Source organism: Vanessa cardui, chromosome 6 (assembly GCF_905220365.1).
Source record: "Vanessa cardui chromosome 6, ilVanCard2.1, whole genome shotgun sequence".
In the NCBI taxonomy this organism is placed as follows: Eukaryota; Metazoa; Arthropoda; class Insecta; order Lepidoptera; family Nymphalidae; genus Vanessa; species Vanessa cardui.
In genome coordinates this window covers 3,032,790-3,050,997 of record NC_061128.1, presented here as the reverse complement: position 1 = coordinate 3,050,997, position 18,208 = coordinate 3,032,790, and the positions used below count along the sequence as shown (strand labels likewise).

The window sequence follows — 18,208 nt, the reverse complement described above, 5'->3', positions numbered from 1 at the left end:
CCAATGAAATATCATTCAAATTGATGTATTAAAATAATTTTTCATAAAACTTGAAATCCATGAATATCTTTTGAAAATACGATTTTATTAATTTATGCGAAAGTAACTTTCGAGTAATCGTTCATATTTCCCGCCACAGATATAGTATTTTAAAGAGAGTGTGTTCAATTCCTATTTGCTAACGTTGGCCAATAGAATCTTTCCATCTGTCTGCGTAACACTACGTCACTCTCTGATGCTTGGTATTTTTTTACTCCCTCACTCATACCGATTTTAGCCAGTTCTATCTCTGTCAGCAATTCCGTAAACGACGACAATGAATATATCTATTTCCTTCTCTCCAATATATAAATCGTAAGAGGGAGTGAAAAAGCAACAGCATACACGGCTACACGCAATAAACCGGTCAAAATTAAATAATAGTTGACTCGCCAAATTTTCAAGTTATTCGTGGCCTGTCTTTTGCCAGCGAAGGAAGGTGTTAGTGATAATCAAAATGAAATCTTTAGTTTTAGCGTTAGCCAGTTTGGTGGCAATTTATTCTGTTAATTGTGATGTTTACTTTGAGGAAAAGTTCCCTGATGGTAAGTCTCATAAATATTAGTTCACTATTAAACGGTACCGGTATATCGCGTGCTATCGATTTTTAAGAATGCCGGCTAGACTTAGTATTATCGGCTTAATTATGTTTTTCTCTTTTTAGATTCATGGGAATCGAATTGGATTTATAGTGAACATCCCGGTAAAGAGTTCGGAAAATTTAAATTGACAGCCGGCAAGTTCTTCAATGACCCAGAGGAAGATAAAGGTACATACCTAACTACTATTTCTTTCTTATATTTAGTTAACTACAAATTCATTCAATAAAGTACTTCTAAAAATGTGTATTATATCTTGCAACTCATATAAGATATATTCTTTTTTTGTGAAAATGTAAACGTGTCACCCAAAATAGATCCACGCCTCTATTCGAATTGACGTTCTATTCTCAATTGCGTTTTTATAGACGTACTTGATTCGAAAGTTTTTTTTACTCAGGTTTACAAACCTCTGAGGATGCGAGATTTTACGCCCTTTCTCGTAAGTTCGAGCCCTTCTCCAACGATGGCAAAAACCTGGTCGTGCAGTTCTCAGTCAAACATGAACAGGATATTGACTGCGGAGGCGGTTACTTAAAGGTCTTCGATTGCAACTTGGAGCAGAAGGACATGCATGGCGAGACTCCCTATGAAATTATGTTTGGTCCCGACATTTGCGGCCCTGGCACCAAAAAGGTAAGTTTTATGTAAAAATAAAACCACATATGTAATATTCAAGTTATTAACTTGATAAACTTGTTTGACAAGTCTGTTATCTCTTTGATTTATTTAATGGTATGGCAACAGCTAACTATTTGGCTAATGTGGTATATTTATAGTACTTTAAAAAAATAACTTAATTGCACTATAATACCGGCTTTTTGTGATAGCATTGAACTGAAACTGTATGCCAAAATAACTTATTTGGATGACTATATAGGAGCAAATAATAGAATAAAAAATTAGCTCAATTCAAATATTATCAGTAATGTTATGTTTATAGGGAAAATTGCAGTTGCATGCTCTATTGGCATTGAGAATTTTTAAACAATCATGTTAGATTTGAATCTATAGTTTACAACCATTAGTACAATCAAGTATATTTTATAAAAAAGAATCTATTAAATTAAATTGCAAAGTTTTTTTATATACTAATATTATCTTAAATAACTACAATAAACATTAATATGAGCTGAGTAGCAATTTGTAAAGTCATATTTAAGTTAGTTTAAAACTATATTTAGATACAGTTAAATTTTTTACAATCTGGATTAGCAACATAATTTGTAACACGAGTTAATTAGAAAACAAATCTAACTTTCATATTAATTAAAAAACAAATGTTATCAATTTTTTTCCTGATATGTTATCATAGTGAGTATTATATGGAACAATCTAAAATATTATTTCAATACATATTGGCAATGTAATTTTAATCCATTCTTTAAACAATTGCTTATGTATTGCAGATATGAGGCATTCATTTTCTGCTAAAAAGTACTTCACATTTCAACACCAACAATTTGTACTTGTGTTCAACTTTCGGAATTATGCTCATTAATTACTTTTAATTTGCATATAATTCAATTTAATTGCATAATTAAATTGAAAGTTTTTGTCATTGTAGTTTATAGATGTCTAATTGTAAATTATTTCTGAACTATAAGTAATCATGCATTTGCTTACTATCAGTTTTCAAGTGCTACTCATTTATATGGGTTTTATAGTTACTAATACTACGAATTGCTATTAGCAAATATCAATCCAATGGAAATTATTTAATATTGACTTGGTTGTATTATGAAATTCTCTTTTATCTTTATTACTCAAATAACCCAAATATTTATCATTTTCAAATTGCAGTTAAAATTCTGTAAGGATTATCACAAGTTTCTTCGGATAGATTAGATATTTGTATGTTTTAATTTATGTTGTTGTTGAATCATGCACTAACTATATTCTTTCTTGTTGCTCAGGTTCATGTAATCTTCAGCTACAAGGGCAAAAACCATCTGATTAAGAAGGACATCCGTTGCAAGGATGATGTGTACACCCATTTATACACATTGATTGTTAAGCCAGACAATACCTACGAGGTGCTCATCGACAATGAGGTTGTTGAGAAAGGAGGACTAGAAGAGGACTGGGACTTCCTCCCACCCCAAAAGATCAAGGTAGATCATTTTAGTTCTTTTATAAAGCATTTTAATGGTATAATTGATAATTAAAAATTTTCTAAATTCTTTTTAGTCATACTAAAACTGAATTATAATTTCTTCTCAGGACCCAGAAGCCAAGAAACCAGAAGACTGGGATGACCGTAAAACTATTCCAGACCCAGAAGACACGAAGCCCGAAGATTGGGACAAACCAGAACATATTGCTGACCCCGATGCCACTAAGCCCGAGGACTGGGACGATGAGATGGATGGTGAATGGGAGCCACCCATGATTGACAACCCAGACTACAAAGGTGTATGGGCACCTAAACAGGTAAGACAAAGGAAAAATGAATATTACATTTTTTAATATTTTAAATCATAATATTGTCTCACTCAAATGTTATTTAAAACTCTGTAATAATTCCCTATGAAGGTAATTTTTGAACACATTTCAAATGTTATTAAAATTAATTATTTAAGTTACTTATATGAAAAAATTAAAGCGTATACTTTCAAATTGTCGTCTATGAGTCATCGATTATATGATAGAAACGCGACACAACTTATTTGAATTTGTAGTTAGCATCTTACTTCCCGGCCGCAGGCGTAGTTCATTTACCCACACAACCGTTACACGCGTTTAACTTTCGATGTCTAATCAAGTGTCGTAATATATTGTGTAAATATCTTAGGTCGTTGCCCCAACGATTTTGTCTAGGTAGGATAGAAATATACCTTGTGTGAGTCTTTTTTGTACACTTACGCGATATAACACAGGCATTTTTTTTTGTAATATTCCATTTATAATCGCGAGTTTTACCTTGATCGGTAATACAATTCTGTTGAAACATCTTTGAAAAGTTTGTTGTATTGATTGGGATTAACGGAACTGCGATATAGTTCTATATAGCCATTGCTATGAATATAATCTCAACTATAATTTAAATATGTAGGGGAATATTGAAAAATATTCAATAAAAGATTTTCGTTTTGATAAAATAGACTGATCTATATTGATAATAGAATGTACGAATCTTATTATGTTCTTAAACAGTTAATTTTCTTTCCAGATCGATAACCCCGCTTACAAAGGTCCATGGGTTCACCCAGAAATTGACAACCCTGAGTATGTTGCTGATGCAAACCTGTACAAACGCAATGAAATTTGCGCTGTTGGTCTTGACTTATGGCAAGTTAAATCTGGTACCATTTTTGACAACATCTTGATCACTGATGACATTGAAGCAGCCAAGGAACGTGGAGAAGCTCTCAAGAAGACTTTAGAAGGAGAGAAGAAGATGAAGAATGAACAAGATGAGGCAGAAAGAGAGAAGGAGAAGGCAGAGAAACCAGAAGATGAAGATGATGAGGATCTCGATGATGAAGCGGGAGATGCAACGCCAGTGGTGAGTCAAATCTTTTAGTTATCTTGTGTTTTATTAGCACGAAAATGTTACAAAATATTAGCTCTTTAATAATACTTTTTTGCAATGTTTATTTTATTACTTATTAATTTGTGCTATACAAATAAAAAGCAATGCTAAGTACTGCTGTGTTCTAGTGAGATGAGTGGCCTGTGTACACATAATACACAAGGGACACATGGTTTGTGGCACATTGGCCATGTAAGGAATGGTTAATATTTCTTACAACACCATGAGCTGTGGTGACCACTTACCATCAGGTGGACCATTTTCCTGTGTGCCTCAATAAATCATAGATAACATTCTACTTGTATAAAAATTAGGCCATACTTTTGAAGAAATGCTATTATTTAGTCAAATCTGAATAGTGTATAAAAATTTTTAGTGTTGCCAACTTCAGGCCAATTTTAGATAATGATAATAATGAAATGCTTTTCTTGTCCACAGGAGGAACACGACGAGCTGTAGACGTGTTAGTGTATATGCAAAGACATTTGAATACCAAACGGTATATAATATAAGAACGCGCAGGGGTTAATCGCATTTAACCTGTTCCGGTTATATAAGTTATCTAGATGTGTGTCCAATCCCGTCTTTACTATATTATCAATAGCACTGTGTGACTCGAAATATTCCATTTTATACTAATCGGACGTATTTGGCAGTAAGCGTCCATAGTGATGATTTTTGTATATAAAGGATGCGTTCATTTTTGTTATTTATATGCGGCACTGTGTGTCGATGAATGTGTGTTTGTGTTACAACATCGTCCGCGCTGCCGGCCCGTGTTGTAATACAAATTGTGTGTTATCAGTTTACATTGTGAAATGAGTCTGATTAAATTAATATAATTTGGTTTCGCATTTTATTTATCCCTTTAAACATAAGAGTCGTCAAAGTTTCATTAAATATGACAGGAAGTTGAAATAGCTGGTCATCATATCTTCAATTACTCCTTTAGACTTCTCTGTTACGACTTCTTCTGATTCCTTCTTCGTTTCCCATTGCGCTAAATGGAATTAAATATTTTCGTATTATTTTTTTTAATATTGTCGACTTTTCGAAATAGAAATTTTATACAATGGATTGCAAAATGATGTTAAAAACGCAAGTACAGGTAATTTCGTAATCTATGCGAGAACAAAGCGCCCTAAATACAACAAAATGCGTTTCCTGCTAAAGCTATCACAATAACCAAACGATTGTTACAACTGCTAAATGACAGCGCCGGTGCGTATTACTGGACTAATAAGTACATAGGTATTTGAATATAGACTATTGTTACGAGAGTAACCTTAGCCTTCAATACGGTTTTATGACATTTGATTCTACATCATAATTTATATTACATTATTATTGCATATTATTAATATAGCAGAAGCTATTGAATTTACTTTATTATATACAATTATTATTGTAATTAATTGATCAATAATTTGTAAAACTATAATTAATATTATTTTATATGGCATAGCATTTAATACAGGCATGTAACACTATTTCTTATTTTAAATATTATTGAGCTGTTATTATAAAACTATGGGACTATAGCGTGGCATTCTAACAAAAGATAGAGACACTGAAGCATCATTGTAAAACGATAATATTATTTTGGCCATCCCGAACTACTGAAATTACACTATATAAATATTTCGATACTTTATCGCCTGTAGCTGAATAGCAGAGTACAATAATGACAACTAACGTCAAAAGAACGAGAATGTTTTATATTAGTCGAAATTTCATCGGTTTTTGTAAATTATACTTTACATATTTTGTAATAGGTTTATAACTACTAATACAAATTAAAAATCATAACTAGATTAAATTCTTGTAAGTTGTAATAATAAAGAATAATTGATTTTATTAAAAGTCCCTTATATATTCAGGTGTCATATCACTCAAAAGGAATAAATAATGTAGTTCTTATTGCTCAAAAATAACAGGATTCTTTACAATTGACATCAATGATATAGGTATGTATATACAGGCTTATTGGTAATTCGACGTATTCTCGTTAGGAGGTGATAGGGATGACTATTTGCAATAATTTTAACACCATATGCATGGTGCAAAAATTAACCATTTTTGAGTTATCACGTTTTTAGATTATTACAAAATTTGACGAAAATGCAACTTTAAAAATTTATTTAAAAAAAAGTATCAATTAAAACCATTTTTTTTCATATGTTTTATAAAGACGATTAAACACTGGATATTTGTCAATATTTTAATAATAATTATCGGTCCAAAATTAAATACGAGACGGAAAACAAAATTATTTCAATATTTTTTTTCCTTCAAAATACCTAGTCACCCCTGTAATTTCCTAACGGGAATACGTCTAATTACCAATAACTCTGTATATATAGATATAGTATATTGCGTTAGGATAAGATCTGTAATTTAACGCAGACGCAACTTTTTATCGATTATATTCTGGCAATACAAGCTAATAAAACTCCCTAATAACAGGAGATCAACACGTAAGTTAGGGTTAAAGTGGTCAAATCCACAAGATATTTAATCGGCACGATCTTATCGCCTTGCTTATCTTGCCCTAACTCCCCCTAATTGGTTTTTCAATTTTGCTTATTTATGATCGACAAAGTATACAAATATCGTATATTTTTGGCAACTCTTATATAAAACGCAGATAAGCAAAATTCTGCTATTTTTTTTTTTAATATTAGATGTGAAATAATCAATAAGTATTTATAATAAATGACTCTTATAAATTTTTGTCGTAATATAATTTAAATAAGATACATTTTTCGTTCTATCTACAAGTAGCTCAATAACTTCATCTTTCCTTCTTATTCAATTACTTCTTTTTCACTGAAAAAAATAAACATTGAGTAAGTTCTAACGAAAATCATTATGTATGATACTGATTAATAAACATGTTATTTTGTTTGGTTATTATTTTTACTAGCTGTGCCTGCGACCTTATACGTGTTTGAATTTAACAAAAAATACTGTAGCCTAAGTTACTCCTTATTATATCACTTATGTGACAGTGAAAGTCCCGTCAAAATCAGTCTTGCCATTCCAGAGATTAGCCGAAACAACAGACAGACAGACAAAAATAGTAGTATGTCGTACTCATATAATATGGTTATTCCTAAAAACCTCAAAAAAGTTATAGGCCCAAATTTTCCTAAAAAAGTGATTTATTTTTATTTCAAAATATACGTAAGAGATATTCATTGTTTTATCAAATATAATATGACAGATCAAGGAATAATGGTCTGCTCAGCATCATGTCTATGTTAGACATCCCGGTTTGACACTTCATAGGTCCGAATATTTTTTATAAAACAAATAATCTTTAACACAATACAAGATTACTGAACATTCTTACGTATATGATATTCTCCTTAGTCCAGTCCAGTGTCAGTAAATAATTTAGGTGTTTTTTTTGGCCCAGTGGTAAGAACTCGAACATCTTAACCGATGACTTCGGGTTCAAACCCAGGCAAGCATCACTGTATATATGTGCTTAATTGTGTTTATAATTCACCTCGTGCTCGGCGGTTAAGGAAATCATCGTGAGGAGACCTGCATGTGTCTAATTTCATCGAAATTCTGCCACAGGTGCATTCCACCAACCCGCATTGGGACAGCGAGGTGGAATATGTCCCAAAACCTCTCCTTAAGTGGGAGAGGAGGCCTTAGCCCAGCAGTGGGAAATTTACAGGCTGTTACTTTACTACTTTACTTTACTTTTTTAATCGCTGTCATGGAGAGAGAATTGTGACTATATTGTCCCAATTTTATTGATTTGTATAATCTCTGTCATTTTGAAGCAAGTACACATTATCAACCAATATGATGCTCACAGTTTGGTAACTTTCTAGATGAGTATATTTTTTAGTAAGAAAGTACTTTTTTAAATAACGGTAAATTTGACTTGGTTCAAGTTTCGAATAAAGTTCAGTTGCGAGACTTTTCAAGAAGTGTAAAATACTTACTACTACAACATAAGTAACGGGAATATTCTTGTTTTTTAGCGTGATTTTTGATTAGTTCATTTTAAAATTTAATGTTTTCTAATATTATAGTCCGAAAACACTAAACTATATTGTACTGAGGTCAATCCCCAACCTCATTATATTTAAATAGTCCTAGGAGGAATGGAATCCCTCTTCATAATTTTAGTATGCCATAATTAAAAGTTTATACTCACATATCATTTCCAACACTGAAACAAATAAAATATTAAAATTATTTTTTATACGTTAAGATATTTTTGAAGTAGGAGAACTATACGACATAAAAGCAATAACATATACAATTGGTTAATATCTAAATATGTTAACATACTTAATCGAATATAAATATTTGTTAACAAAATAATTCAATCATATAATCATCATGTCCAATGTAATTAAAAAAAATTATACCTATCTATCATCTATATCTATCAAATTATTAAGAGCAGTTGAAAAATTTCAACTCTGAACTACAAAACTAGAAAATTGACATAGTTTTTCATGAATGCGAATTAAAAGGAGCGACCACGTCAACTTAAATCCAGTCTGATTTGAATTCACCAACCGAATCGTCTGTTATTTCTTACAAAATGGCTGTTGTAAAATTTTTAACCGAGATTTCGATAACTCATGCCTCGATAATTATTATTAAAGAAAGCAGACATTTTAAATAAGCCTCTGTCTTATATTTCATATGTAAAAATATATACAGTCATTTTTAAAGATTTGAACAACTCTTAAAAAAAATATTACAAAACAAAGATACTTATACTTAATAAAGACAAGTAGACGATTTTGACTACGGAAATAGAAATACCTATAATTATTTATATTGTAAAAATTTTGACTGAAAGCTATAGGGTTAATGATAAAATCTGTACAATTGAAAAGTTACCATTATTTATCCCTATCTAGTAAAATATTTGAACAATGTGGTTTTATAATGCTTTAATGAACCCTAGAATTTGTGCAGTTTGAAGCAGTTTGCCTCAAGTTTCTGGCACTTTAAAGGTGACCTATTTCTGACACCACAAGTTAAATCTAAAACGGTAAGTACAATTAGCAAAAATTAAAAAGGAAATTTGATTGAATACTTACATTTTTTGTATTGTTTTAATTTTTCTTTCTTACGTTTATCTTTATCACTGTCGTTTTTGTTTTCTTTTGGTTTCTTCATTTTCTCTGGTTTGAACATTACTTCCAACAAGTCTGTGCATGGCTCTGGTGCAGCTTGTACTGTTAATATTTAATAATGCATAAAATTATTGACAATAATTTTAATTGTTTAGTTCATAAAATAAATCGGTTCATCAAGAACCGATTTATTTTATGACATATTATCCTCATTTCCATTGACAATGTTTTTTAAGTAGGTATGTATTAAATTTATATAAGCTTAAAATATAATATTAATAATGACAAACGAAATTATAATTTAGAGTAGGAAAATAATGAATTTTTATAACATTGCAGTTTTTTTTTATATTTTTAAATTAGAAGATATGCTGTATCAGCATAATAGTAATAATAATTAAAGTAACAAAAATCAATACCTTCGTTCTCTGCTACCAAGGTGAAAATCTGAAATAAAAAACATTACGTATTATCTATTGTTGGAAATCTAATACAATAAGCCGAATATCAAGTGTAAGTAGTATAGAATGTATGATACACGTGCTATGTACGACATATAATATACCAAACCAAAATTTAATATTTTTAATTTAATTGCGTTAACAATATTAATGTGTGTACAATGTCATATTACACACATCCTACAATATCTATAAATTTATATTACTTCCCTTTTAAGTTAGGTACTTGCCGTGTTTAATCATAAATTACATTATATACCATTTATCATTACAGAGTCCTTCTAAATTGGTCCTAATCTTAGATAGCCTTCGGAAGTACCTACTGTCTCAAGCTCAACTTATCTTAATAAAAGTCAATAACATTTAAACGTAGTCAATTTTACAAATTGATATATGACTAACAATATGACACTAAATTGGGATTTAAGGATATCAAAATTAATATTGACCAGAATAGTAACAGCCTGGTAAATTTCCCACTGCTGAGCTAAGGCTTCCTCACCCATTAAGGAGAGGGTTTGGCACATATTCCACCACGCTGTTCCAATGCGGGTTGGTGGAATGCACATGTGGCACAATTTCGATGAAATTAGAGACAAACCTGCATAGGTTTCGTCACGATGTTTTCCTTCACCGTTGAGCACGAGATGAATTATAAACACAAATTAAGCACATATGGTGGTGCACAGTGGTGCTTGCCTGAGTTTGAACCCGAAATCATCGGTTAAGATGCACGCGTTCTAACCACTGGGCCATCTCAGCTGTCGACTATTGACTTGACCAGAATACAGATTACCTATGTTTTTAAACAATCGCTTTTAAGTAATAAATATTACTAGCTGCCAGGTTCGACTTGTTACATTTTATTTAAAAAACCAACTCGAACCCGCTCGTAGTGCCACCTACCCTGTCAAACTAAGCTACCCAGGGAGTTTAAATTCCAAGCTCAAACACACAAATAGAATATAATCAAAATCTGCCCAGCAGATTAAGAGCAATTAAGTGACTAACAAACGTATAATAAAATACTTAGAATATTAATGACTTATTACATAATAATGTTTTTAAAAAAATGATATAGTTACTCTCTTAAAAACTTACGCTTTTAGGTAAGCAAGCTATATATATTTATATTCGGTGCACATAGAAAAACGAAACACGTGACAAAATTGTAATCTAATAAGAACACATATCGAAAAGACAAACTAAAACTTTAAAAAATACTATCTTACCACCAAACTAACAGTGAACGCCAATAATAAGTTGTTCCTCAACATTTTCGCTCTAGCAGACGTCGGAGTAAACTATATCCCATTTTGGAAAAACTCACCTATTATAGGAGGACACCGCTACGGCGAGTTTCACGCTTGTTTCCTACAATGAATATTTTTTTACTTTATATATTTGCTTTCAATTGAAGTTTTGGCTAATGAAAAGAATTTTGTTCGCATTATACAAGATAATAGTAGTAGAGAATTTGTTTTGTCTAGTCTTTTGTGACGTGAGTGACGCGACTAACTTATACACGTTAGTACAATTTAATTAAAAAACAAAAGATGTTGTTTTGAACCGGACGTAATGTCTTTTTACGCACTAAGGATAACATGTACCTAAAGATGAGTATATTCTTACAACACAGACAGGCAGTTATATATATATATATACATAAATAATTATACAAAAACATTATCTATTCATATAAAAAAATTGAGTGTCTGTTTGCAATATTAAAATAGCGCTTTTTTACTCAATGCATACACGGTACATAAAACAAAATAACATTTTTTTTACAAATTTTGTCGGTCTGTCTGTCTGTTTGTTCCGGCTAACCTCTGGAAGGGCTGGACCGATTTTGATGGGACTTTCACTGACAGATAACTGATATAATAAGGAGTAACTTAGGCTACAATAATATTTTTTTCGTTAAATTCAAACGCGTACAAGGCTGCTTATATAAATGGAGGCAAAACTTACACGTATCGTAACACTTTTTGTTGAATATAAAACCTTACCTTTAAAATTAACCATTTTTACAAATTACATTCAAACGAACAGCGGATGTCATTCGTACACATGAACTATACACTCATAATATATAAAAAAATGATGGCTGTATCAAATTATACAGTATTTCTACTTCATAATTTATAACCTTTCATTAAAAATTACCCCAAAATTGAATAAATGTTCGTTCCCAGATATATTTTACATATAAGCGCTATCACAATTACTTATCAGAGATCAGACCGCAAACAAATATTACCTCAGAGTTTCATTTCTTCTACTAAGAATTTTATCAGGAGGTATTCCCTTAGTTTATTTTCGGTTACTTTCATAAAAGGGCTAGGCTTAGAAGAGCTATATTGTTGTCTTTGCCACCCCTAACAATAAAAACATTTTATTCTTGATAAACTAAGCCTTATGATCTTTAGCATAACGACTAAATTCGACAAATATTTCGTGTTTCAGTTGCAAGATGTATAGATATGTTTTTTTGAATGAGGGGTGATAAGGATATGTCAACAGTTCTAGACCCCACTTACCCCTGGATATCCGGTGTCGAAAGACAGCACCGGTGTGACTAAAGGTATATAAATATCAATATCTACTAAGTACTATTGTTCGGTAGTAATGTTTTTTGTTTTTATTTATATCATCGTAAGAAAAATAAAATAATCTTCTTGGTAAAGGATATATAATACAATAATTTGTTGAGTTTCTGTCATAATATTTAAAATTAAATATAAATTTTGGAGTAAAATTTCAAGGAAAACTTTTATTACACTTTACAAAACTGTAGTATTTGTTTAGCTAAGCAAGCGTTTAACCATTACTAATTTTACTGTCGAGTGTCGACCGTAAAACACAAAATTAAGTTGAGTTAACGCTGATCGTAAGCTGTTCCTGATTTAAGAAACGTTTCTCAAAAAACACAGAAACGGACTGGAAGGGAATCAAAATGTCCGCATGTTGTATAAATACAAAAAGTTTTGAGTTAACTTTAATAATACTTTTACAATCGAAGTGAAAATCAGTCATAAGTATTTACAACAGTTAAGTATGTTTGCGAAAGAAACGGTGGTTTTTCTATATTAATACTAACTGAAAAGGAATTGACTAAATCAACCATTACACAAAATAATACCAATATACGCAGTACGTGTCCAAGACGGTTTTTAATATAATACATGGAAGACAACCTCTGTCGACGGCTTTGTAAATATTTAATATAATTATAATAGAACATTTTTAGATAGAACTTTACCTAAATTCAATTTCAATAGTTCAATAGCTAAAGAAAAATCCATGGACTTGGATCACCAGTTTTCAAATATCTTATAAAAATAAAGAAACTTTTCAAAACACTTTCAACTAACATTAATATTTCTTTTAAGAAGACATATCGTTGTCTTATCCATCGTCGTTAAATGTTGGAATCGATATAAATGCGATAAGGGGAGAAGGTTAACATTGGGGTAACAATTGCCTAGAACTTGCTCCAAACACGTGTATTGTGTTCGAAAAGAAATATAAATCGGAGTTTGGCTTATGCGATAAACATAATAATATATATACTGCTTTATACTTACTACTTCTGCTATTTAGTAAATCTTATTCTTCAAATAAGACATTATTTAAAAGTGACAAATACGTATAGTACGACACAAATTAGATGTAGCATCGGAAAATGCAATGGAATGAAAATAAAACCGATCACTGCCGATTTACACAACCAATAGAAATAGCTCCCTATCGCGCCATTCGACGCTATTGGTAGCTATAGATTCACGCGTCAGAGAAAGCAAGTGCATGTAAATCGACGCGTCAAATTGACGAATATATTAAGTCATATGATATTACAAGTTATTACGTTTTTGTAAAGATCATATTCGCATCAGAAATAAATGTTGATAATTTGGGATAGCGTACTCAATTCGGATGTGATCGGTTTTACGAATTTTGCCGATGCGACATCTAAGTTGTGTCGTACTATACTAGCAACGATGTTTATCTTTACTTGGTGGTTGGTAGCAAGTCGATATGGGTAGGTACCAGTGGCGGCGTAAAGCGTTGGCGGTGTGGGCCAACGTTCACGGCCTCGCGGTGCAAAGGGCCTCGCATCCGAAATTTGAAAAAGTACAACATAATATATAACATTGGGATCAGAGTAGTGTAAAGAAAAAACTAGGGCCTCGCAAACTGTATCTTGCCCACATTAAGATTCGATCTTGCGCCGCCACCCGCTTCGCATAAATTCTATCACTAAACATTAGTACTAAGTATTGCCATGTTTTGAATTTATTGAGCCAATATGATCAAGCCTAGTGACGCATTGTTGATGTAAGAAATGTTTTTTTTTTTAACAGGAAGTGGTGAAAAATTCCTATCAGGTTGCTATTGCTATAATTTTATGCCACTTTGATATATTATTCGAGCCAATGCAATTTTTATGCCATTTTCCAATTCTACTAACTGTCAAATATATAATTTATTACCTCGCCTGTTTAAAGAAAATTCCTTGGGGATCCTTTACACATCTATTAGAATGGTTAAACGTTTGTATAGTTATATAGGGTCGCTAACGGCAGAATGCTTGCAACCATAACCATTGCTCCTTTTTTAAGATTTTTTTCAACATTTAAAAACAGGAACGTTGTATTTGTATAATATAATTCATTAGAAGTTAAGCGTTTTGGACGTGTTGGTTTATAAAGACGTGTGCATTCATTACACAACTAATTCAAATTACATTTATATTGTTAGTTCGTTCTTCTTAGCTTAGCTTGTCAATCTTTATTTTGTTGATGATCAGGCTTAATTTTCTGCAAATATTTGAAACATACCCGCGGCCGGATGATGCGAAGATACCCATTGTAAGGTCGGAGAGGCAGCGGTATCATTTTTACAAGGGTACGTAAGCTACGTTCTTGCCGTTCTCAACCTGTCAGTTGGCGAAGCACAACTCAGGGCAGAAAAATATTCTTGCGATCCCTTCCAGCAGCCCATGACCATCTCGATTGCCATTATCCTGTGTTTGAATACAGGAAGCAATGAGGACCTCACCGTATGGGTCGTATAGGTGAATAAAAACATACTTTTTTGTAGATATTTAATGTTACAGAATATTAAAAGCAAATAAAAATATTGATTTTTAGTATGGTCCTCTTTTTGAATTAGGAATAAACTTTAAAAATAACATATACAAAATGTTTTTATTGTTCACTATTATAGATATTTTTTGTTTAATAAAACAAGCTTTAATGGTTACGTTGGTCGGCCCGTGACAAATTACTTTTATTGTTTAGTCTACGGTTAACAAACTACAAGAGTCAAGAAAAATAACCACCGATCTTACCAAGTAATGGCAAAAAGGACTACAACTATTTATATTTACTCGTATATTTTAACTAGCGACCCGCCCTACTTCGCACGGCTGCAATACTGCTACTAAATATACTACAGAATTTGTTTTATTTACGACATCGCTTTACAAACTTCTAAAATGATCAGTGTTTCTTTCCTATATTGTCCATGTATTATATACAAAAACCTTCCTATCGAATCACTCTATATTTAAAAAAAAACCGCATCAAAATCCGTTGCGTAGTTTTTAAGATCTAAGCATACATAGGGATATAGGGGCAGAGAAAGCGACTTTGTTTTATACTATGTAGTGATAACGATCAAAAGATGAACTGAAGTAATACTTATACGATCACTTTCAGAAGACACTAAATCAATATTGTACGTTTTACGAGTAAATTATAACAATACATGCACGAAGCGGCTATCATTCGACATTGTTATATAAAATAATATTGCTATTGCATGTTTCTTTATAATAGTTTTATTTATTACTCAATAAAGCGCAAAGAAGAAAGACGAGGAAGTATACTTCAACGTAATATTACGCTTTGTTTAATTGTTAAACACATGTAGATTGTAGATTCGAGTTTTTAGTAGTTGTCATGTATTACATCAGTCTTTTACCCGAAATGTATTATAGCAGACAGCTTCCGAAGTTTCTTTAACATATGTATGCAATACTATTTAATTGATAATATTTTTAATTTGCATATTGATACTACGCGTTTTCAAAAGAATCAATTAAAAGAAGCAAGACCGTTTCATCTTTAATAAGGTATAAATATCCAAATCTAGACGTTTTGTATCTAATGTTATTTCAATAAGTACCTATAATATAAAAGTCTTCTTTTTTGAGTATTAACAGTCAGACGAAACCATTGGTCTCGCTGAAAACAATCGCCAAGGTCGTTCTTCGTGGCGTCCGGTATAGTGACGCATCCAATTGTGATCAGTTTGTGGGGAATTGTCAAAGTACATTATAAATACGTCGTACGATATTGTAAAATATATACTATCAAAAAGTATATCTGTTTTATTAACACGATTGAGTTTATAGGTGTACTTAACTGTTATTTGAATTTGCATAATTTTTTCTATTTTCCTTTAGTTTTTTGGTATATTGACAAATATTTCATAGAGATTAATGAAAATGACATTTGGAAAGACAATTTTACTACTATTTACGATTTGATAGATCATCATTATTCCCTATAATTCCCTTTCGCACATTTGAGTACCAACACTACACATTTGCCATAGATATACGTTAGCAAAACTTATGCACAGAATATTTACAGCATAGGTAACGGCGATATACAAAAGTCGTCAACATAGTTAAAAAGGTACATTTGACTTGCAGCTTTACGATATAAGCAACACAAGAATATATAGTAAAGTTATATATTATAAAACCGCCATAATAACCCTAAAACTAAGTATAGAACAAGCAAATATTTTATGTATGCATGCTTTGTTTAATACAATACGCATATAAACGTTAAAGCTCATAATATATTGTATATGTAAAAAAGTTTTTAATTAACTGGATAAAGCTTTTATGTGCGGCTATTGAAGTAGGAAATGAATAATTACGATAAACTCTCGTTTATCATCATTTAATTCTCTCATTAGGAGTGAAATCTTTTTCCAAGAGTAAATTATCTTAAGAATTACGCCCGGAGCCTTAATTACTGTAAATACTCTAAAACAATCAAATAGAATTGGTAGTTTCCCATTCTTAAATTATTCAGTAATATCAGATTTTGACGTTAATACTTTGTATATCAAATGCTTTTGCTTTTTTGTGCGTCGTGACAAAAATAAAATGAGAACTAATTGATCTAATATAAACATCGTTACTTTGACAAAAATAGACAAAAAAATTATAGATGATCTGAGTAAATTTAACAAATTGTTTTCACATAAATTACGTGCCGTTTTAACGCTCCAAACGCTTGCCGTGAGTAAGTTTTTTCATCGAAGGCATTGAAGCAATCAAACGTAACCGATGTTTCTAAGATTGATAAATATTCTGTTACTAAGAGCTATTGTCTAGAACAGGAGAGACCACGTGAATTTAGACATTACAGGCTTAAATACGGGAAAACATCACTGAGCTATAGATACGCTTAATTTTTTTCACAATGTCAGTTTCATGGGTAGTAGTAAACATTGTCGAGTACATATAAGTAGGTAACAAGGTACACAGGTAATAAGAGACTATGAAATAATTAAATAGCATGCAACTAAAACCTCTCTTTTTTTCTAAGATTTCGTAAGTTCGTTACTTTTTCATTTAGAGGTGACAACTATGACAAAAGATAAATTAAATTGTTCAAAATAAACGTATAATATTTCCCTATTTACGACAATTTTAAAGTATCACACTATTGGTTCAATTCATTAAGAAATCACATAGGTATTTTCGCTGAGCCCCATTAAATCTGTATATACTCACTGTGTGATTTTAAAAACGTATTATTGTTGGAAATATAAATTTGAAGAAATTATTAACGCAGAGCAGCAAAGGCAAAAGTTCTTTCTATTTCTGAAACAACGTTTAACAAAAGAATAAGAAGAAGAAGTAATTGATTATATTTAAAGCTTAAATTTTTTTATTTAAATTAGGTAAGGCACTGGTATAACTTTTTTTACTACACGTGAGCGATGAAAAATTTTAGTAATTAAGTTAAGACAAGGACGCTCAGTTTCTGATGATTCAATAAATAAAAAAAAACACTGTACATACAAACACAATACTGTATTTCCATCTGATTAAATTTATTAATTACGGGAGAAGTCCATTAATAAGAAGTACTGACGGTATTATAATGTTTCACTTAAGCATTTATAAAATTTATTCTGTCAGAGTTTTTTTTTTTTAAAAAGTAAATTAAAGGTAAAGTCAATCTTAATTATTATTAACAAATGTTGTGAAGACTACGATAGTAAGCGTTATGCTTCTTTATCGTAAAAATATTAAATTTTGAATACAAAACAAGGGTTGCAGCAAAATAATTAATAAATTATGAAGCTTAAATGCATTATTCATAAATAAATCTTCGTTGGATTATGAATAATTTGCTG

At 31.1% G+C, this 18,208-nt stretch overlaps 2 protein-coding genes across 3 annotated transcripts; one reads left to right on the top strand and one right to left on the bottom strand.

Annotated features, from left to right (window-relative positions):
• Positions 1-422: 422 nt before the first annotated feature.
• Positions 423-5,019, top strand: LOC124530246 (calreticulin). Its single transcript, XM_047104301.1, has 7 exons — positions 423-584; positions 704-808; positions 1,039-1,274; positions 2,555-2,752; positions 2,862-3,071; positions 3,811-4,146; positions 4,612-5,019. The coding sequence occupies exons 1-7, from the start codon at positions 497-499 to the stop codon at positions 4,630-4,632; spliced, it is 1,194 nt and encodes a 397-aa protein (XP_046960257.1). The 5' UTR covers positions 423-496; the 3' UTR covers positions 4,633-5,019.
• Positions 5,007-11,070, bottom strand: LOC124530247. Of its 2 annotated transcripts, none has more exons than XM_047104302.1 (5): positions 10,987-11,070; positions 9,713-9,740; positions 9,258-9,395; positions 8,354-8,368; positions 5,007-5,173 (listed from the first exon to the last, which is right to left on the bottom strand). In XM_047104302.1, exons 1-5 carry the CDS (start codon positions 11,029-11,031, stop codon positions 5,058-5,060), a joined length of 342 nt encoding a protein of 113 aa, XP_046960258.1. In that variant the 5' UTR covers positions 11,032-11,070; the 3' UTR covers positions 5,007-5,057. The 2 variants fall into 2 exon arrangements, with proteins under 2 accessions (XP_046960258.1, XP_046960260.1); XM_047104304.1 differs by lacking the exon at positions 5,007-5,173 and adding an exon at positions 6,739-7,002.
• Between the last annotated feature and the right edge of the window lie 7,138 nt (positions 11,071-18,208).

Bases quoted from the DNA above. Each gene is read 5' to 3' on its own strand.
- LOC124530247 (XM_047104302.1), bottom strand. From the start codon at position 11,031: ATGTTGAGGAACAACTTATTATTGGCGTTCACTGTTAGTTTGGTG. The intron at 9,741-10,986 runs GTAAGATAGTAT...TTTTTATTTCAG, and splicing joins CGTTCACTGTTAGTTTGGTG to ATTTTCACCTTGGTAGCAGA. The intron at 9,396-9,712 runs GTATTGATTTTT...AAATATTAACAG, and splicing joins CTTGGTAGCAGAGAACGAAG to TACAAGCTGCACCAGAGCCA.
- LOC124530246 (XM_047104301.1), top strand. From the start codon at position 497: ATGAAATCTTTAGTTTTAGCGTTAGCCAGTTTGGTGGCAATTTATTCT. The intron at 585-703 runs GTAAGTCTCATA...TTCTCTTTTTAG, and splicing joins TGAGGAAAAGTTCCCTGATG to ATTCATGGGAATCGAATTGG. The intron at 4,147-4,611 runs GTGAGTCAAATC...TCTTGTCCACAG, and splicing joins CGGGAGATGCAACGCCAGTG to GAGGAACACGACGAGCTGTA.